Source organism: Onychostoma macrolepis, chromosome 06 (genome assembly GCF_012432095.1).
Source record: "Onychostoma macrolepis isolate SWU-2019 chromosome 06, ASM1243209v1, whole genome shotgun sequence".
In the NCBI taxonomy this organism is placed as follows: Eukaryota; Metazoa; Chordata; class Actinopteri; order Cypriniformes; family Cyprinidae; genus Onychostoma; species Onychostoma macrolepis.
Window position 1 is genome coordinate 11,567,933 of NC_081160.1, and position 21,625 is coordinate 11,589,557.

The 21,625-nt window shown below is 37.2% G+C and overlaps 2 protein-coding genes across 5 annotated transcripts; both read left to right on the forward strand.

Moving 5' to 3' along the window:
- Positions 1–2,349: 2,349 nt before the first annotated feature.
- On the forward strand, positions 2,350–10,807 carry thumpd3 (THUMP domain containing 3). Of its 3 annotated transcripts, none has more exons than XM_058777807.1 (10): positions 2,350–2,428; positions 2,689–2,867; positions 4,384–4,461; positions 4,594–5,046; positions 6,201–6,331; positions 7,339–7,408; positions 7,495–7,610; positions 9,881–9,985; positions 10,113–10,236; positions 10,461–10,807. In XM_058777807.1, the coding sequence occupies exons 1-10, from the start codon at positions 2,377–2,379 to the stop codon at positions 10,647–10,649; spliced, it is 1,497 nt and encodes a 498-aa protein (XP_058633790.1). In that variant the 5' UTR covers positions 2,350–2,376; the 3' UTR covers positions 10,650–10,807. The 3 variants fall into 3 exon arrangements, with proteins under 3 accessions (XP_058633790.1, XP_058633792.1, XP_058633791.1); XM_058777809.1 differs by having other exon boundaries at positions 2,378–2,486; XM_058777808.1 differs by having other exon boundaries at positions 2,386–2,580.
- A 1,470-nt stretch (positions 10,808–12,277) lies between these two features.
- si:dkey-156n14.3 (zinc finger protein ZXDC) lies at positions 12,278–21,620 on the forward strand. 2 transcript variants are annotated; one of them, XM_058779326.1, is made up of 10 exons: positions 12,278–12,365; positions 12,874–14,801; positions 14,907–15,059; positions 15,140–15,218; positions 15,382–15,512; positions 16,059–16,229; positions 16,660–17,525; positions 17,654–17,908; positions 17,991–18,092; positions 20,973–21,620. In XM_058779326.1, exons 1-10 carry the CDS (start codon positions 12,316–12,318, stop codon positions 21,057–21,059), a joined length of 3,822 nt encoding a protein of 1,273 aa, XP_058635309.1. In that variant the 5' UTR covers positions 12,278–12,315; the 3' UTR covers positions 21,060–21,620. The 2 variants fall into 2 exon arrangements, with proteins under 2 accessions (XP_058635309.1, XP_058635310.1); XM_058779327.1 differs by having other exon boundaries at positions 12,874–13,184; positions 20,973–21,603.
- Positions 21,621–21,625: the final 5 nt, after the last annotated feature.

Below are 21,625 nucleotides of genomic sequence, written 5' to 3' on the forward strand. Positions count from 1 at the left end.
AATTCAGTTAGAGCTTTATTTACACATTTTGCATGCTTTGCACTTTAAATTAAACTTCTAAATGTCTGATCAGTAGTCCTTATGTAACAGACCACAAAATGTAGTAATTTTAGTGCTTCTAATTAAGTGATAAAAGCAGTTGTAAACATTTGACAAAAATATACTAATTTCTGTACCAATAAAACTACCAGTGTATACATAATGTCTAATTAATTTACTTTATACTAGAATTTTTCTCTGAAATGTCCATTTTTATTTAAATTAATTTGTACACCTAAGTGCATAGGATTTTTTTTTTCTTTTTTTTCACAACTTAATGTGAAGAGAAGAGACAGGGAAAGAAACAATTAACATTAAGAAACCTTTTTAATCCAGTAATGGTAAACACATTCAAATCTCGCTCCTATTATTTGTTCAGGTCGGCATGCAAGTCAAAGGGTGGAGGAATTATGAATATGTAACAATGACTGATGATAATTCAGTTCCACTTCTAATTTTTATGCCCTTCCCTCATCAACTTCTTCTTTTCTTTTGTTTTGTTGCAAATTAATCACATAATGCTAAATTGCCCAACCACTGGGAGTGTAAACCACTGGGAGACCACATACGGTCGTCATATGATTTTCATTAATTCGCATTTACATTCATTCATTTTGTTTTGTATCAAAATACTACAGTTATAATTATACATATATTATAGCATTACTGTTAGGAAAATATTACAGTTACACTGTAATTGCACCATAATCATCACTGTGGAGACATAATCATACAGGTTTACTAGACTGTCTCCTAAAATTCATTGTTGATAAGCGGTCTAGCTGGGAAGCCTCAGAACGACTGTTGGGGAGCCTTCAGGAACATTGTCCCAACCACTGGACCACTAATCATTGCTTAAGTTGCATGAGTGCCCACTACTGGTGGAAACCATGCAACGATTTTAAAAAGAACGCCCCTTGGATTTTCACTCCTGTTCCTGGAGATCTACCTTCCTGCAAAGTTCAGCTCCAACCCTTGTCAAATACCCCTGAACCAGCTAATTAAGATCTTCAGGAGCCCTTGATAATTATAGACAGGTGTGTTGAGCAGGTTTGGAATTGAACTCTCCAGGAAAGTACCGCTGCAGGAGCAGGATTAAGCACCTTTGCTCTTGGAACCTACTATGGAGCTGATTTATTATCTGCTATTATTTGTTATTTGCTTTTTCTTTTGATTTAGTTTTATGCACCATTGAAGTGTATAGTGCAATTGAGTTACCATCATCGAGCTGTATTATGGGAGATGGAACTGACTAAAGCATTTGAGTCAAGTCAGGTCACCTTATTTATTATAGGGCTTTATACAATACCAATTGTGTCAAAGCAGCTTTACAGTGTCAACAGGAAAATAGTTTGTCTAAAGTCTAATAAAGTCGATTCATTGACGATTCAGTGATGTCATCATTTAGTTTAGCTCTCTTCCAATAGTGTCTGTGCAATCAGTCAAGCGTCCTTAACTAAGCAAGCCAAAGGCAGTGGCAAGGAACCAAAACTCCACTGGTGACAGAATGGAGAAAAAACCTTGGGAGAAACCAGGCTCAGTCAATTCTCCTCTGGCCAGATGAAACCAGCATGGCGTTGTTTAATTCCAGGTTGAAACACAAGTCAGGTTAAGCAGAGGACTCGTCTGGTTTCCGTGGTCTTGTGCTGATGGTCATCGAGGTGACGAGGTCTTTGCTGGAGATCTGGGGCTCATCTACAGGTGACATGGTCTCCACTGACATTCAGGGCTGTAGAGGTCATATCTGATCTGGATACAGACTGGATTTGGGTGGCCACGGTGACCTCGGAATAAGAATAAAGTTGTTTAATGAGTTTAGGTTTGTTCTCTGGTCAAAAATCAAAGTGTTGAAGATCTGTCAGCCAAATCTTCTCTCACCCTTTAAATGAAGAGGAACAAATTTTAATACTATGTACCTGATAAGATCCTCATATTGAGTGACTTGCCTGATGTAGCATGTCATTTGCATTTGATCATTTGCATCATTCATTAAGCTTTAAAGTGGTAATTTGTAACAACATCTCTATTTGTAATTTTGACAGTATTGTACTTGATTCATACTGATATTTAGTTTTGTTACACATTCATTCGAGATAAAGGATTAAAAGCGTTTGATTAAGCTTTTAAGTAGGGTTATCTGAAACTATTGGGAGCCTATATTTGTAATTTTGACAGTATTGTATTGGATTCATATTGATGTTACAGTTTATGCAACCACATTATGTTTAAATGTGATTTATCATTTGAATTTTATTTTAAAAAATTAAAAAATTCAAAGGACTCGGGAAAAGGTAATGATCTTTGTTCCAAGTTAGCAGTAGGTGGCGGTAATGCACTATGCCAGTTTGCGATCCGCTGTTTAACGAAACGAGAAGAAGGGCAAGAAGAGGCAACTTGTCTTGCTTATTTTTTCCTGGGTTTAGCTATATTGCTGGTGTACTGATACTGTACGAATGACTGAGTTATTAATGCTTCGGCCCTTAAATCCTCAAATAGCTTACAAGCAGGCAAACTGAGAACAAGCTCGATTTTTTTAAAACTGTTAGTAAACATCGATGTCTAAAGTACTTTAGGCTTAAGTCATATTATCAGGAAAAACTCTACCAGTAGTATTGTTGGGTGTATTTTTAATTATTTCCTCTATTGCAGTTTATCTGGGGCTGATAATGCAGGAGCTTGATCAGACTGTCACAATCGGAGCGACTGTTCCGACGGGATTCGAGCACACTGCAGCGGAGGAGGTCCAGGAGAAGCTTGAGGCCACTGCTAGAGTCAGCAAAAACAGAGGAAGAATTTATTTTGATATAACAACAGATAAGCTTCTTAAGGTCAGTCATACTCTCGTTTGTTTGACGTAACCTGACATTTTGTAACAACAACGAGGCTCTGAAATCAAATGTCTGTTTAACATTAGGCGACTGGAATGGCATATACGTACGGAAGCCATCGGCACATGCCGCTAGTGGCACATCCGGTTTTCAGTAACTAACACGTGCCACTAAAAGCTGTGGCATGCCGCATAGTGTGAAGCTTTTTGTGAATGACACATGACGCTATTTTTTTTTTCAGCAAGCCCGGACAAAAAAACTTCAAATAAAGATATTTGGTGTGTACAAAATAAGTGCATTTTCATTTTTTCCCAAAGGGATTAAAAAAAAGAAAAAGTAATAAGACATGAACAAACCAACCAGCTACGACGTGAATCACAACGTTACAAACATTTATTTCAAGCAAATAAATAAAACTTAACAGAAACACAAACGTACAAGACTCGGTATACTTACCATTTTTATTAAAGGAATTAAATACAATCCCATTGCAAGCAACAATACAATTTTTTTAAATGTTTTATTATTTTTTTTTTTAATGATCAAAAACAAGCAGAGCTCTAATTACATGTTGAGTCACTGATAACATTGGAGTTCATGGTAGATCTGTCAATTCTACTGTGGAGAAAATGATTAGGATTTTTATGTCTGGAACCTGACTGGCTTGATTTTTTAACTAGACTTACAAATGTGGTGCTCATTGTTTGGCACATGAACCATGTCTCAACGATAAATGGCGTCAATCTTGCTCGTATTTACATTGTTCGAAAAAATGTGCTTTGAGGAGTACAGTAGCTTGACACTTGTCACCTTAAAAGAGACAACTTCGTACCTTAACCACATATCATTACCTTAGTTTAGTTATTTTTGCAGGTTAACACATTATGGTGTCCTTGTTACTCATGTTACATGTACTTACTATTATAATAACAATTAATTTTGCATAATTGCATACAAGTAACTCAAAGCCTAACCCTAAACATTTAGTAAGTACATGTAGTTAATTAATAACTCAGTACTTAAATGTATAATTACACTGTAACAAGGACACGTTAAAATAAAGTGTAACCTTTTGCAGTTTTTTTTTCTTTTTATGAGAGTGATAAACAACACATCTGGAAGTAGAGTTGTGTTTTTTTTTTTTTTTTAAATTCTCGCCCTAGATTGGTTTTAGTAATTACTCTTTTTTGCACTAGGGAGGAAGTTTTGAGTTCCAAAACTTACAGTGTGGTTTTATAAGACAACACACTTTTTATGACATTTATGATACTTTTATGGTGCTTATGCATCCTTTTAAACTTAAAAGCCTCAGACAATATTCTTTGTTAATTGCTTTGAAATAAATGACCAGTTCTTGAAAATAAATAAATAAATTAACAGTTCTTGAAAATTTCTACTTTTGTGTTTCACGAAAAAAGTCATATTGTTTTGAAACATCGTGAGTGAATAAAGCAGCACTGTCTGTTTGCCTTCAAATTGTCATGTGATTTTCATATTCATTCATTTATATCCAAAGGTACATCAGCTGAAGTCTCTAGACAATCTGTTTGTTGTGGTAAAAGAATATGACGACTACCAATTCAAAACCACAAAGGTATGTTCAATATTTTAGTAGTTATTTAAAAAACTATACGATGTGCTTCCCACCAAACTCCACCATTTTCAATATTTGTTTATTGTATTATTTAGCACTGGAAATCATTTATGTTTAATGCTTATTTAACAGGAGGAAGTGCAATTGGATTGGCAAGAGCTGGCCACCAAATTGCCTTGGACCAATGCCTTAGAAGTCTGGAAGTTGAACAATTCTATAAAAAAGAAGAAAGGACGTCGGAAAAGAACTAACCCCACAAAATCAGATCAGTGCGGCAATGTTGGCACCAAATCTACTGATACTGTCCCATCAGATCCAGAAGAGCTCTGGGAAGATCTTGAGGCTCTAGAAGTGAAGGGAAACCAAAGAGATGTTTCTTCTCAGCCAGAAAATGATTCCGAGGAAGAAAAACACTCTGAAATCCAGGATCAGGAGTCAGGGGTGACACCTCTTAAGTTTCGAGTAACATGCAACAGAGCCGGAGACAAACACTGCTTCACCTCAAATGATGCTGCACGAGACTTTGGAGGAGCTGTGCAAGAATTCTTTCAGTGGAAAGCAGATATGACTAAATTTGATGTTGAGGTAAAGTTCAGGGGCCATGTTCACAAAACATTTTGTCTTATCACTGTGTTCTCCTAAAAAGCAATACAAATTCTGTAGTAAGAGTTTCACCTTGAAACCTATTCACAAAGCTGCTGGGGACCAACTTTTACTAAGGAATGGTGGGAAACCTGAGCTAAGAGAAAGGGTGGGGTTGGCCTCGTTGCTATGGATAATGTCAACAAGCTTAAAGCGATTGGCTAATAGAGGATAGGGTCTCTATCAGTGATTTAATCATAGAAATATTGTAGAACAAGGTATCATGTTGCCTTATTCAAATAAAGATTTTAAAATAAAAATGTTGGCATATTCAAATACATTTTTTAAATTGTCAGTTTTTAAAAAGTGTCACTAAACAAGTATACATTCAGCGAATTGTCAGCCACTTACATGTCAGTCTTTCGTAAACAATATAAGCAGCCTTTTATTTAACAGACAGGAATAATCATGGCTGATAGTAAGATTTTGTGCAAAAGAAAACTAAAGTTGATGCTAGAACACCTGTTGTCTCTTGCCCAGCTTGTACATGAAGGTATGATTAAATTAAAGGGAAATTATTGTAAAATCTTTCTAAAATGTTAACATTCCAAGGCAGATTGCCTGCAGCAAACATGTTAGGATTGTTTGTGATTTGGTCTTAGTGAGTTAGGAGTTCTCTTGACCACTCCTAACTTTTCACAGATTTAGCAGCTGGTTGTAGAATCAAAGTGCTTTGTGAAATACTCTTAGACCCAAATTTTAAGAGTGCTAAAATGATGACTAACACACCCATTATTTTTAAGAGTTTCTCCTAAATCATCAAGTTAGGACCTACTTTTAGCCTTAAGATTTTTTAGCCTATATATATATGTGTGTGTGTGTGTGTGTGTGTATATATATATATATATATATATATATATATGTTCAGTGCTGCTTTGAACCCCTTGCAGAATCTGTGAAAATGTAATTTTAACAAATTAAGAGAGATTATTATTTTTTATTTAGTACTGTCCTGAGTAAGATATTTTACATAAAAGATGTTTACATTTAGTCCACAAGACAAAAAAAAAATAGCTGAACCCTTGGTCCCCGACTCTTAATGCATCGTGTTTCCTTCTGGAGCATTGTAACAAATGTGTTTCTCTCTTATTTACTAGGTGCTGTTGAATATCCACAATAATGAAGTTGTTGTTGGTATTGCTCTCACAGTGGAGAGTCTACATAGGAGAAACATCACTCACTTTGGCCCGACCACTCTACGTTCTACGCTGGCTTATGGCATGCTTAGGTAAGCAACATTCATGTAAATTATTGCTTGCAATCATTTCAATAGGGTTGTCACAATGTCATAATTTTACCTCGTGGTACTATACTAGATAAAGTTCCACAATACCACTCCTATTGTTTGGAAGTGTCATTATTGCAGGGGCTGCTCTGTTGTGTTATTTATTTATTTTTGCAGTTTATACAATGATATTATTATTAAAATAGCGAATATTAAAATATAATACAAAAATAATATTATTCTGAACGTACACTAGTGGTCAAAAGTTAACAATTTTGAAAGAAGTCTCTTATGCTCATCAAGGCTGTATTTATTTGATCATAAATAGTGTAAAACAGTAAAAGAACTGTTTTATATTTGAATATATTTAAAATTTTTCCCTGAGATTTCAAAGATGAATTTTCAGCAGCTAATACACCAGACATGTGTGTTACATGTTGTTACAGTTGTAAAGTATACCATTTATTTAAAAATATGAATCTTTTATAATATTTTATTATATATTTTGATCAATTTAATGCATCCTTGTTAAAAAATAAAATTAAAACCCCAAACTTTTGAATGGTAGTGTGTCACAGTTTCCACAAAAATATTAAGCAGCAACTATTTTCGCATTGGATAATAAGAAATGTTTCTTCAGCAACAAATCAGCATATTAGAATGATTTTTGAATGATCGTGTGACACTGAAGACTGGAATACTATTACTTAAAATTAGGACATTGTACAATTTGCATGTATACAAACCTACTAAGGGAAGCTACTAAGCACCATGGCTGTTATCACCACAAATAATGACAAAACAGATTCTTCTCCAAGATGAACAAGATTCATTCACATGCCGAACTGAATGTGCATACCCCTCTCAAAATATAGACTCTTGTAGTGATAGTTGTATATTTATGATATGTGAACATGTGTATCTGTAATGCTTATACATTGAAGGAAATGCAAGAAAGAAAACAATTGTGTCTCTGACTGTATTGATTGTTTTTTTTAAATATTTTTCAGGCTTTGCAAGCCACAGGTGTCAGATGTGATTGTAGATCCCATGTGTGGAACTGGAGCAATACCTTTAGAGGTTTGTAAAATTAATTAAACTGCTAAATTTTCAGTCTGTATATTTCTCTTTCGTAAGAGGTGAATTATCAACTTCTTTTTAAACAGGGAGTTATGGAGTGGGAGAATTCATTCTTTTTAGCTGGAGACAACAATGGCACAGCAGTCAGCCGATCAGTCAATAATATCAAGCACATTCTAAAGAGAACACATGATGGTGGAAGGTAAGGAAGCTTGTGTCCTGTCAACCTTTTACTATTACTTATTATTATTTATATACTATAGTTGTATTTATATTTTGAATTAGGTTATTTTTAGGTTTCTTTTTAATTTTTTGTGATCATTTTATGTGCTTTTGTAATTTTTATTATTTTTTATATATATTTCTTTAGCTATTTATTATTAAAATTTTAGTTTCATCACAAGATATTAATAACGAGTGTGTGTGTGTGTGTGTGTGTGTGTGTGTATGGTGCTGGTCATATAATTAGAATATCATCAAAAAGTTTATTTATTTCACTAATTCCATTCAAAAAGTGAAACTTGTATATTATATTCATTCATTACACACAGACTGATATATTTCAAATTTTAATTTTGATGATTATAACTGACAACTAAGGAAAATCCCAAATTCAGTATCTCAGAAAATTAGAATATTGTGAAAAGGTTCAATATTGAAGACACCTGGTGCCACACTCTAATCAGCTAATTAACTCAAAACACCTGCAAAGGCCTTTAAATGGTCTCTCAGTCTAGTTCTGTAGGCTACACAATCATGGGGAAGACTGCTGACTTGACAGTTGTCCAAAAGACGACCATTGACACATTGCACAAGGAGGGCAAGACACAAAAGGTCATTGCAAAAGAGGCTGGCTGTTCACAGAGCTCTGTGTCCAAGCACATTAATAGAAAGGCGAAGGGAAGGAAAAGATGTGGTAGAAAAAAAGTGTACAAGCAATAGGGATAACCGCACCCTGGAGAGGATTGTGAAACAAAAGCCATTAAAAATGTGGGGAGATTCACAAAGAGTGGACTGCAGCTGGAGTCAGTGCTTCAAGAACCACTACGCACAGACGTATGCAAGACATGGGTTTCAGCTGTCGCATTCCTTATGTCAAGCCACTCTTGAACAACAGACAGCGTCAGAAGTGTCTCGCCTGGGCTAAAGACAAAAAGGACTGGACTGCTGCTGAGTGGTCCAAAGTTATGTTCCCTGATGAAAGTAAATTTTGCATTTCCTTTGGAAATCAGGGTCCCAGAGTCTGGAGGAAGAGAGGAGGCACACAATCCACGTTGCTTGAGGTCCAGTGTAAAGTTTCCACAGTCAGTGATGGTTTGGGGTGCCATGTCATCTGCTGGTGTTGGTCCACTGTGTTTTCTGAGGTCCAAAGTCAACGCAGCCGTATACCAGGAAGTTTTAGAGCACTTCATGCTTCCTGCTGCTGACCAACTTTATGGAGATGCAGATTTCATTTTCCAACAGGACTTGGCACCTGCACACAGTGCCAAAACAACCAGTATCTGGTTTAAGGACCATGGTATCCCTGTTCTTAATTGGCCAGCAAATTCGCCTGACCTTAACCCCATAGAAAATCTATGGGGTATTGTGAAGAGGAAGATGCGATGTGCCAGACCCAACAATGCAGAAGAGCTGAAGGCCACTATCAGAGCAACCTGGGCTCTCATAACACCTGAGCAGTGCCACAGACTGATCGACTCCATGCCACGCCGCATTGCTGCAGTAATTCAGCCCCAACTAAGTATTGAGTGCTGTACATGCTCATACTTTTCAGTTTGGCCAAGATTTCTAAAAATCCTTTCTTTGTATTGGTCTTAAGTAATATTCTAATTTTCTGAGATACTGAATTTGGGATTTTCCTTAGTTGTCAGTTATAATCATCAGAATTAAAAGAAATAAACATTTGAAATATATCAGTCTGTGTGTAATGAATGAATATAATATACAAGTTTCACTTTTTAAATGGAATTAGTGAAATAAATCAACTTTTTGATGTTATTCTAATTATATGACCAGCACCTGTGTGTATATATATATATATATATATATGTGTGTGTGTGTGTGTGTGTGTGTGTGTGTGTGTGTGTGTGTGTGTGTGTGTGTGTGTGTACCTGTTTTTCTATTCAGGTGGGGACTTAAACCTGAATACACACAGACTCATGGGGACTCGTGTCACGGTGGGGACCTAAATTGAGATCCCCACGGGTAAACAAGCTAATAAATCATACAGAATGAAGTTTTTGGAAAATCTAAAAATGTAGAAAGTTTCCTGTAAAGGGTAGGTTTAGGTGTAGGGTTGGTGTAGGGCAATAGAATATACGGTCTGTACAGTAGAAAAACCATTACGCCTATGGAGAGTCCCCACAAGGATAGCAAACCAGACGTGTGTGTGTGTGTGTGTGTATATGTATGTGTGTGTGTGTGTGTATATATATATAACTTTTATTTGCTCACTGTTTCATGTATTTGTAGCTCTTCAGGCTTGCCCTTAGACATAATTCAGTGGGACTTGTGCAATCTACCCATGAGAAGCAGTTCAGTGGATATCATCATTACTGACATGCCTTTTGGAAAAAGGTACTGACCGAGCTATGCAATTTTAGAATTATTACAGTTTATTATTGCAATTAATAATCCTATTACAGTGTCATTATATTAATTTTTAATTGTATTTTAAACTGTTTGTGGGGTGTGTGTGTTAAAGAATGGGATCCAAGAAGAAGAACTGGGAATTATACCCATTATGTCTTCGAGAAATGGCTCGAGTTTGTAAACCTGGTACAGGAAAAGCTGTACTTCTGACCCAGGATAAAAAATGTTTCTTGAAGGTATGGCTACTATGAGATCCTTTTCATAGTTCATAATGTGGTTCATTAAAAGCATTTTGGAGTGAAAATACAATGGTTATTAATGGGACCTGGATCTTTTTTTTTTTTTTTTAGTTTAATATATTGAATATATATGAATTTTATCTAGGTCCTTGTCATTTATAATGCAGAAAGTCCATTTCTCCCTATAATGGCTTACATAATATTTTAACCATCTTTTGCAGGCATTGTCGCAGATGGAGGGGCTGTGGCGGAAATTGCACACTGTTTGGGTGAACGTGGGAGGACTGCATGCTGGCGTTTTTGTTCTCAAAAGAACGGCAGTAGTTTTTGGCACCACTTCTGAAGTTGTAATGGAGCCTCATACAGCAACAGGATCACAAAAAGAGAATATGAAGGATGCTAGTCAGTGAGAAGCCTGACAGACAAATTAGCGAAGGCCTTTGTGTTCCTCCTTTTTGTTAAGTTAATATGCCAAAGTTTGTCTTTTCTGTCTTTTTTTGATTAGTTCACTCAAGACATAATCTATCCTGATTCCAAGATAATAAAATGTTCATATGTTTACGTTCAATTCAAGGTGCGATTTATTTCTTTGTGAAAAGAAAATGACTAAGTACAACTGCAAATAATTTGTTCACTCTGCATTGGACTTGCCATATTTGTCTTTATTGCTTTAAATGCAAAGTGATGTTTTAGATTATATATTTTAGTAGGGGTGTGCACAGGGTGACATAAACAGAAATAGTCAAGCATTCAGAGATAGTTGAGGTACATCCAATACATCAACACACATACTTCAGTGAGCAGAAGTCTTATTTCGGAGTCTAACAGTGACCAAGCAATAGAACCATAAAGACACTTTATTGCAGATTTTCAGAATTGATAAATCACATTTCTCAAAACCATTACTCATTTTCTCAAAACACAAATCCAAATTTTCAACCTAAATTCACATAACCCCTGACTCTTCTGGCAAAATCAAACAATCGTTTCAAAACCATTTCACCTGTACTCAAAATCAAACAAAGCTTTCAAATCATACACACATTAGTCAATAATACATGCACTACAGATTATTCATTAGACAATACATAAAAAATGGAGAACACAGTGTCCAGGGCATGTAGTTACAATGTTTTTTTAAATTATATATAGTAAACATTTTGCAATTGAAAAAAAAAAGAAAGAAATCACACCTAAGTTTGGTGAATATACCAAAAAACATGTTTCTCTCAAAAAGGAATGCATGTTTGTTCTGCCTCAGGATCACGACTTAGAGCTGGGTCCGTCCAGAGGACTTCATCTTCCTTGCAGGCAATTTTGTCTGTTGCCAGGAAACATGCTAAAGACCCTCTAGTGTGGCAGATCCAGTCTTGTCAAGACAGCACGTCTACGTCACCACAGGCAAGTTCTTACGCCCTAACGAGGTAGTCTTACAATTCCACACAAAAACATTGAAAAGATCAAAATAAAGTAAAAAAAAATTCTCTAAATATCCTGATTATGGTAGCCACAGAGAATTTGCTCAAATATGTTGAACGCTTTGTCCTGCCTCACTCATTGTCTTTCCAATGCACAAGAACATCATCTATCATGGTAGCTCTAATTTCTTCTGAGATGACTGCTCTTGATCTTGCTGTTCCTCGTCCTCTTCTTCCAACACCTCATATACTCACTCTTCCTCTACCTCTCAAATTGTTAGCCATAAATGACGACAGCTGTGTGGCAATTGTGCTTAACTTTTGCTTTGTTGTGTTTAGGGTTTTGCATCACAAGTTTATAACAGTGCAAATTGTGCTTTAGTGAGTGAGAATGTGTTTAGTGTTTTGTAAAAAGAGTGCATGATATTCGCAAACAGTCTAACTGCCTAAACTTGTTTAAGGTTTTGCAAAATATGTAATGTACATAACACATGTAAAAAATTCATATGTAACTGATATTATTTATCAGTTTTAAACCATATGATTGCATTCACCTTTTTTTTCTCTTTGCTGAGAAAAAGCTCTTCATCTTTCTACTGTTCTACACGCATGCAGGACTTTTTCGTGGCCTGAGCAGTGCCACAGACTGATCGACTCCATGCCACGCCGCATTGCTGCAGTAATTCAGGCAAAAGGAGCCCCAACTAAGTATTGAGTGCTGTACATGCTCATACTTTTCATTTTCATACTTTTCAGTTGGCCAAGATTTCTAAAAATCCTATCTTTGTATTGGTCTTAAGTAATATTCTAATATTTTGAGATACTGATTTTTGACTTTCATGAGCTGTAAGCTCTAATCATCAAAATTAAAAGAAATAAACATTTGAAATATCAGTCTGTGTGTAATGAATGAATATAATATACAAGTTTCACTTTTTGAATGGAATTACTGAAATAAATCAACTTTTTGGTGATATTCTAATTATATGACCAGCACCTGTACACTATAGTATGGTTCAGAATCACTATAGTATTTACTATAAATTACCATAGTCTTTTTTTCATGTTGGTTTTAATTAAATAAATGGAACCAAAAACTGTTAATCATCAAGGAGAGTGAGATCAATTTCTCTTTGTTTTTCTTCTTTTTCTGAATTTAATCGACGATCTTGAAATATGTGTTTGGTGTGACGTAATATCTATACCGGCCTATCAGGATCGAGCTCTCAGTGAAGGGCGGAGCTTTCGTGAGCTGCTGCTACAGGGACACCAAGATGGAAATCCAGGGGCTTACTGACACCAAAAACACTCAGTACCAACATGGCGTCCCGCTCCATACGACATTCTCTCAGCAGACAACAGCTTCTGCGATTCATGCGAGAACACGTCTGACTGAAAATGCGATCTCAGGTCTTTCGGGATCGCTGGGCATTGAAAGTGACGCCAACAACAACCGGGCCAGATCCTCACCGCTTCGAGTTGCGGAAAATGGCAGCGGCAGTGCTCTGTCTCTTCAAAACAATCATGGTAAGAAATATGAATATGATATTCAGTCAGGAGATGCAGAACTCGGTGACGTGAATGCGTCCAAACAAAAGGTGTTTAATGAATTAGACTTGCTGCCTTCCGAGTTTGAGAGGGCAGTCGAACACGATGAAAACGATCTACAAATGGCGCTTCCCCTTCTGGACACCGAGAGCTGTGAACAAAGACTCACGACAGAGAGGATTCTCAGCAGCACCTCTACCTCTTCAAACAAGAGCCCAGAGGAACTATACGTGGTTTTTAACATAGTGCACAAAGAAGATGACAGTAAGGAACGACAAATGAGCTTTCAACACAAAGCTGAAGAGAATGGATCATCATCACCCAAGTCAAAGACTTTCAGTTCCCCAGTAGATTCAGATGAAAACTTCAACAGAACATCCAAATCGGGACATTTGTCAAGCCACAGTAATTTAAATTCCAGATCTGAGACAACAGACCAAAATGTAAGACATGAGATCTGTCTTTTGGCAGAGAATAGAGATCCAATATTGTCAGAAGGCTATGCTGGGGGCAGTCAAACGCCAAAGGTCTCTAACGTTACTGTAGAAATGCTCAGCAATAATTTAGTTGAACATTCAACAGAAGAGCTGATGCAGTGCATCACGAAGAATAATAGCCCTGTGTTTGTTCCAGAGAACAGGGTTGCACCTGAAATGAATATCATGGATTATGCAAATCAAGAGTCAAGTAGTAATGGGGACTGTGGTCCTGATGGGACTCCAATACCTGTGCATGAAACGTTCTCTGGGACCATCATGATTAACAATCAGAGTATTATTGTAACTATTGAAAATGGAATCTTGACCCTAGCCACCCCGCCAGAGGGCTACGCTTACAAGGAGGATGGTATGATAAGCTTAAAAGAACATTTGGGAATGAAAGACAATGAAGATCTTGTGCTGCTCAATTATGATGGGGGAAGTAAGTCCATTGGGAAACTTAGCAATGTCAACTCAAGTCTACAAGATGAGCCTAAAGCCAGATTCGCCGGCAGTGATTCAGAGTTGAATCTAGCTGATGACTGTTCTCTATCAGAAATGGGTGTTACTCTGGACTCTTGCTCATCAATTAAGCAAGAGGAAGGAACCGTTTGTGCTATAGAAGAAGATAGTAGTATTTGCCAAAATTCAAAAAGCAAATCAATTACTTGTGAAGAACTACAGCCAATAAACTTATTAACTGTGTCAGGTTTGACCAAAAAAGGTTCAGTAGTAAAGTATAGATGTCCCCAGCCGGGCTGTTCCAGTACCTTCGATACCAGGCAAAATCTCAAAATCCACTTGGTTCTACACACAGAGGACCAGCGTCCCTTCAAGTGCACAGTGGAGGGCTGTGATTGGTCCTTCACAACATCATACAAGCTGAAACGCCACCTGCAGTCTCATGACAAAGTGCGTCCTTATAAATGTGAATGGGAAAATTGTGGTCGCCGCTTCACCACAGTTTACAATCTAAAAGCTCATGTTAAAGCACATGATCAGGAAAATTCATTTATCTGTGAAGTATGCAGTGAGAGGTTTCGCACTGCCACGAGACTCACTAATCATCAAAGAACACACTTTGAACCAGAGAGACCACATAAGTGTGAGTTCCCAGGTGAGTTGAATTGATATCTTGACTAGTTTCTAAGCCAAAATTGGCAATAAGCAATATTACAGGTAGTAATACCAACTTGATCTTGGTGTTTCTGTGCCTCCTCAGGATGTGAGAAGACCTTCATCACTTTCAGTGCCCTGTTCTCCCACAACAGGACCCACTTCAGAGAAATGGCTCAGTTCACTTGTACCTATCCTGGCTGTGACAAGCGATATGACAAAGCTTGTCGGCTCAAAATACACCTCCGCAGTCACACAGGTGAATAAATAAACAGATACTTGGAATAAAGTAATATTACTTCAGTTTTCTAACATCCCTCTCTAACTTTTCCTTCCCAGGTGAAAGACCGTTTGTTTGTGATTCTGACTCCTGTGGTTGGACTTTCACAAGCATGTCCAAATTGCTCAGGCACAAACGGTGAGGAGCATAAGTTTGACCCTCCTATACCCATACATGCATCCACATGTTCACTGAATATCTTCTCTCTCTACTGTTCTCTCAAAATAAAGGCAAAAAAGCCTAAAAATATATGTTCAGTATACTGCCGAGTGATTCATTAGGTGTTGATCTTCATTCACAGGAAGCATGATGACGACAGACGGTTTGCATGTCCAGAGGAAGGCTGTGGGAAATCCTTTACACGGGCCGAGCACTTGAAGGGGCACAGTATCACACACCTGGGTACCAAGCCATTTGAATGCCCTGTAGAAGGTCAGCATTTATGATGTACAAGAACAACTAATATATGCGTGTTAATAATAGAGTAGAGACAAAAATAATATCGATGATTTTTTTTGGAATCAAAGCCCTTTGAAAACACTGGCTTTAGATTTCCACTTGCATCTTCAATGCCTCTTCTGAATCTGATGGTGGTCAATGGCATGTGCCAAACTGCTTTTAGTGTGTTTTTTTAATTAACATCAATTTATGGCAACCAAACAGATCTGGGCATAGGGTCATGTTTTCATTGACAGCTGAAGGAGAGAAAAAAATGAAACTTGTGATTTTTGTATTTGCTTTGTGCAAAAGAGCCTTAAAGCTAAACTGGCCTGTAGCTGTTATTTAATCAGCTAAAAATATTGTTTTGTATTGTACAGTGTGTTTGAGTCATGGATGTTATATTTTTATGATTTTCTATCACTTTCCATATGAAATTTCTTAACATTTTTCTTGTGGTGACTACCATAAATGTTTTTATCACAGTGCTATTTCAGATTGAATTTAGTAATTGTTATCATTTTGTATGTAAATATTCAGGTTGTAATGCAAAGTTTTCAGCTCGGAGTAGTCTCTACATTCATTCTAAGAAGCACAAACAGGATGGAGTCAGTCTGAGGAGTCGCTGTCCTGTTGCCGGCTGCACCAAACACTTCTCATCACGCAGCAGTCTCAAGACACACATGCTTAAACACCACAATCTCAGCCCAGGTACACCCATATACACAACTTCAGAGATGTATGCAAGACATTAGGCTTTAGTACATCTAAAAATGGAAATTGTGACCCCTTACTCTCGTCCTTCAAAACACATTTTTCTTTGGAACATAAAAGATTAGCCATGCTGCTCATTTACATAGAACAAAGCAAAAATTACTGCACACTTATTGTATAGTAATGAGCAGAATGGGTATTGCAGAACCTCTTTTTTTTTTTTTGTTTCGTAGAAGAAAATCAGGCTAGTATGTCTTTAATTTTGAGGGAAGAAGATAGAATTTAGCTTACTGGGAAAAGGCAGATTCTGGTCATTTCTCTTGACAACAGCCATAAACCTAGTGCTGGGCTTTAATTTCGTATATTTTAGTAGCACACTTGCTATGGGTCCTGTCATTCTGATTATGTTCTGTTCCTCTTTCTGCAGATGTGTTAAGTCAGTTGGACGACACAACCACTCTCACCCCCAGCAGTGAGCTGACAAGCACTTCGCAGGCTGTCAATGCCCCATCAGGACCTGCAGGAGCTGAACTCAGCAGTCTGGACTTGTCTTCTCTCTTCTCCAGCATCCCTGCTTGTCCTGGGACCACCGCTGTAGGCAGTGAAGGCAGTACTGGTGCAGGATCCTTCTCCATGGACATGCCTCTGGTTAACACCGGAATCCTCACAATAGATCCAGCATCAGTCGGCTCGGTCCTTAATGGGGCAAAAACTGTGGATCCTCTCATTTTAGCAGCTGGGCAAGATATGGGCGTACATGTATTAGACACAGGATTGGGCACTGGCGGAGGTGGAGGGGTTTTGCCCCATGCCACATTGCATTTGGATGATGTGCAAACAGTCAACCCAGAAGAGCTGGGAACTCTGACTGCTCTGACTATTCAAAGTACTGCATCTTCAGAACAACTCCACACTCTGAATTCCTGCAATCCCTTGACTGTAGAATCACCATCTACTCTCACGCCAACTCTTTCTTCATCGCTCACTCAGTCTCTTTCCTCACTGACGTCGGCTCTTCCTCCAGCACTCAGTTCCTCTCTTGTTCCTTCTCTCTCCACCCCGCTCTCCTCCATGGCTCTGGCGGCAACCCCTGTACCGGAATTACTCTCTCCGCAGGCAAAGGCTGACCTACCAGGCAGAGAGACAGCCGTCGGGCCCTTGTTAAGCAGGGTGGAGGTCATGGCTCAGTCAGATGGCAGTAAGGGAATGTGTCAGTTTGTGTTTCCCAGCCACAGTGGATCCTACAGTGGACAGAAAATAACAGAGTTGCCCTCGGTCGCGTGCCCTGTTATGGTTAGTAGTAAAGAGTTGATCTTGAACTTTCTGAAAATATTTTTTATTTGATTTAAATGTTCGTTCTTCAGTCATTTTAAAACAAGGTAACCCAAAAGACTAAATGTGTTCTGTTGTTCTTCCATTAGGAGAGCAGTGGATCAGCACGCACAGACTACAGGGCCATTCAGCTCGCCAAGAGGAGAAAACAGAAAGGTCCAGGCTCTTCAACTTGTTCCTCGGAGACTGGCCAAAGAAAGACTAAAGGATCAAAGGGCACCAGCTCTGCTCCACCGACTAATTCAGGTGCTCATTTTGGAGAAGGAGCTGCTACAGGAAATAGTGAGCTACCCATCCGGGATCCGGTGGCAGGTGCACAATTTGTACAGATTCAGCTGCTGCAGGTGAGATGATGGGGAAATTTTTTTTTTATATATAGCGTTCTCACTTCTGTTCTGTTTATTGATTTGAGTGTGTTTGTTGTAGGATGACCCTGCTGCTGATGGAGACCTGGCTTTCCAGTTGAGTTCACAGACCTCGTGTTCACACTCTCAGCTCACTGTGGATCTGCCTGTCAACATCCTACAGGTTCATACAACTACTAAGCCTCATAATCATTGCACTGCTTTTTGTTTTTAGTGGAGTTATTTTATTTTTGTTCCAAGATTTATTTTTGGTGAAATTTAATAAATGGATATGACAGTAGTTGGATTGAACAGGAAGCAACTCTGCATTCCCTTGCTGGTTGGCCTTTTAACTGCTCATTGCCTAGTATAGTTTATAAAAATGACATTTAACGGATGTTATTACATGTTATTGACATTAATGTTTCCTTGCTGAAGGTTTTATATATATATATAATATGGGCCATTCTACAGAATTGACCTATCGGTAAGCCCCGCCCCCCTTAGTTACTGTTGCTCCCTCGGACAAACAAACGGAGTTGCTCACTGTCTTTCAATGACAGCTACAGTGTGAAAACCTTGTCCCACGATGATTTTGCACAATTTTGGACACAGAAGGCTAACAAATGGGAATTAAATATTCCATGGAGGGATTTATAAAATATTAAAAAAATAAATACGGTGGGTAACTCGAAGCGAGGGTTTACAGATCACAATGCAAGCGGGAGAAGTCTCATATTACGGTCGGTCCTCACGATCACGGATGACATGCAGGATCAACACTGTTCATGTATCGCAGGGAACGATTAAATTAATGTACATTTAACCAGTTTAATATGGAGAGGCACTGAAATGTAGACCTTTGTTTGTGTGTTTTTGACCTACACTGTACAAGACGCGAGAACAGTCCCTATTTAGGTTTGTACATTAGCATGGACTCACTAACTTTAACGTTAGCTAGTTTTAGCCAGAGATACCTTGCTAAAGCACAATAACATTAACGTTCTGCTTGAGCAGATGAAAACTGTAACTTAATGAGTTTGATGACAACCAGAAAATGAACGTTTTTGTCTTAATTTGTATTGGGGTGAATACTTAGGGACATTTTGCTTTGTTTTGTTTGGATTCAGGAAATGTAATAAAATAAATTATATCGCCCATCTTCTCAGGATACCTGGAATCAGTGTTACGAGTACCCCAGACACATCGTTTTTCCATTTTTTTGAAGCATAAACCCCATAAAACTGATGCGAGCTTCGGATCTTCCAGTGTTTCTCTATGGCGCTGAAACCTAAAGATGTCCGAGTTCCGCTCCCCCTGCAACTGATACTCGACTGCCATTGGCTAGTCTATAGTCTAGGTCAATTGGTGCAAACTGCTGTCCCACAACCTAAAACACATTTAAAAAGCATTTAAGCATTATCTATTGAAACCCACAATAATATATATTTTTTATTATTTATTTATTTAGTTGACAGGGATATTGTACATTAATAAAACATTCCTGTAAATTTACCAGAATTAGCCAAAGGCTATTTTTCATCCGTAGTCCCTGGACAAGATGTTACAAGAAAGTTTCATTAAAAATACATGCTAGAAAATTTAATAATTACACAATACAAATCATACAGTAGTCTATTTGGAAACAATAGAATCAATTAAAAGCAATGCAAACGAATACAAACAATAATAGGATAGCTAACAGATATAAGATTCTAGTGTTGACAAATCAGAGTACTAATTAACCAATTCTTCAGTTGAACCCTAAATAAAGCTTATGTGTCTAGATCTCTTATAGTTGTCGGAATAGTATTCCATTCTCGTGCATTTAAAATATTAGTAAGTTTAATATATAATATATATATATATATATCATAATTTATTGGGTACTTTCAGTTAGTAGGTGGCTGTCCTGAACCCTAACCCCTAAATATCAAATAATATTGAAATAATTTGTTTTTTTGCATTGTTTTTAAAAGTATCTTTTGTCAAATATGAAACTTTATGTAAAAAAAATGTCTCCGCATTTTTATCTCGAAACAGTGTATGTTTTAGTCCACTGGCTGAGACTGATTTTAACTACATCCCTAAATTTATGATCAGGAAATATACCCGTGTCCCCCTCTCTCATAGCCACAAGGTGTGAGTAGATAGGTCTTATCATTTTGAGGTAAAGTTGTTAAAAAATCGGACATTTGGCGGCATTTCGGTAGTGACATCTTTGTTTTGTTTTTGTTTTTGGGGGGGGATATCCATATCCCACATCCCACATCCCATATTGTCACTACCGAAACGTCATCTTTGTTTCGCTAGTGAAAAAAAAAAAACACAATCCTCATATTTGGGGGAAATAAGCTAAATTTTAGTACAGTTATGCAAATTTTTGTGTTTTTTAGTATGCAAGTTAAAATTCTGTAATGTGATCTGGTCGTTACCAAAGCATTACGGTCACTACCAAAAATGTGCAGTCACTACCAAAACATGGGATGTTTTGTCAATAATAAAGTATACTGAATTATCAACTAAGATGTTATGATTGGTTCAGTGTATATTCAAACTAACAAATACTTAACTTGGAAATCAGTATGATCAACTCTTTGCATTTTACAAAGAAAAATTGGATTCAAAATACAACAAATCTCATAAATTACACTTTAAATATTGGTAAAAATGTAATTGTTAGTGATTTACCTCCGGAAAGATTTTATAAAATAGGAAAAAAATTATTTACAAAGTAGATGTAAGCAGAATCTCAATGGGTCAATATAACCCTTCTAATTAACTTATTACTGTGCTTCGGTAGTGACAAATTTGGGGAGAGGACGAATATTCCAAAACTTTCTGAAAATACAATATGAGAATTAACTGCACAATTACTAGAAATGTGTACCTTGGATATTATACAATTTGCGTACATAAAAGACCCGACTTTGCATCAGTTCTGTAGAATGGCCCAAATATATCCATTGTGATTGTGTGCCATAAAATTGTCCCATTGTCTTTTTGAAATTTGGTTATTGTTACTCCTTTACATCCTACAAACTAACCTAAATATCTCTTGTAGGAACCTACAGTCATGGCTGAAGATGAAAATGGATCTGATAACTCACAATTCACTGGTAGCACCATCAACTTACAAGACTTGGAGTGATGGTGGAAACATAAAGTGCTTCTAAAAGACCATCTATGTCAGGCTCTCTCCCCTTAGTCTCTCTCATTCTCTTTCTCAGATGATCTTGTAACTTTTCTCAGTGCCTCCACTGGTTTTTATCATTACCTAATTTAAGGAAATCATTGCATTCATGTTTAATACATGAAGTCAATAGTACTGTGTTCCATAAAGATAGCTAATTTGACCAAAAACAATGCACATTTAGTTTTGTTTAATTTTGATCATGTGACTTGCTTGATAAATGCTTGATTTTTCAAAGGTTCATATTTCAGTATAATGATTTGTGAGCACATAAACGATAAATGGCAGTGAACATCAGCACTGATCTGCCTCTTAACCAGAATAAATACTATTGATCTACGAAAACTTAACTGTTTGTCATGATTGTCATGAACTGTTTATATCTAGTCTGATTTGACCTTAACTTATTTGCCTGATTCACCACAGTTGTTTTGATGCCTATTTTTGTATGGCTTTGTAAAGTGCAGATATAGTTATGTTTCATGTTTGTGAAAAAAAAAAAAAAGGTTTGTTCTACTTTTTAT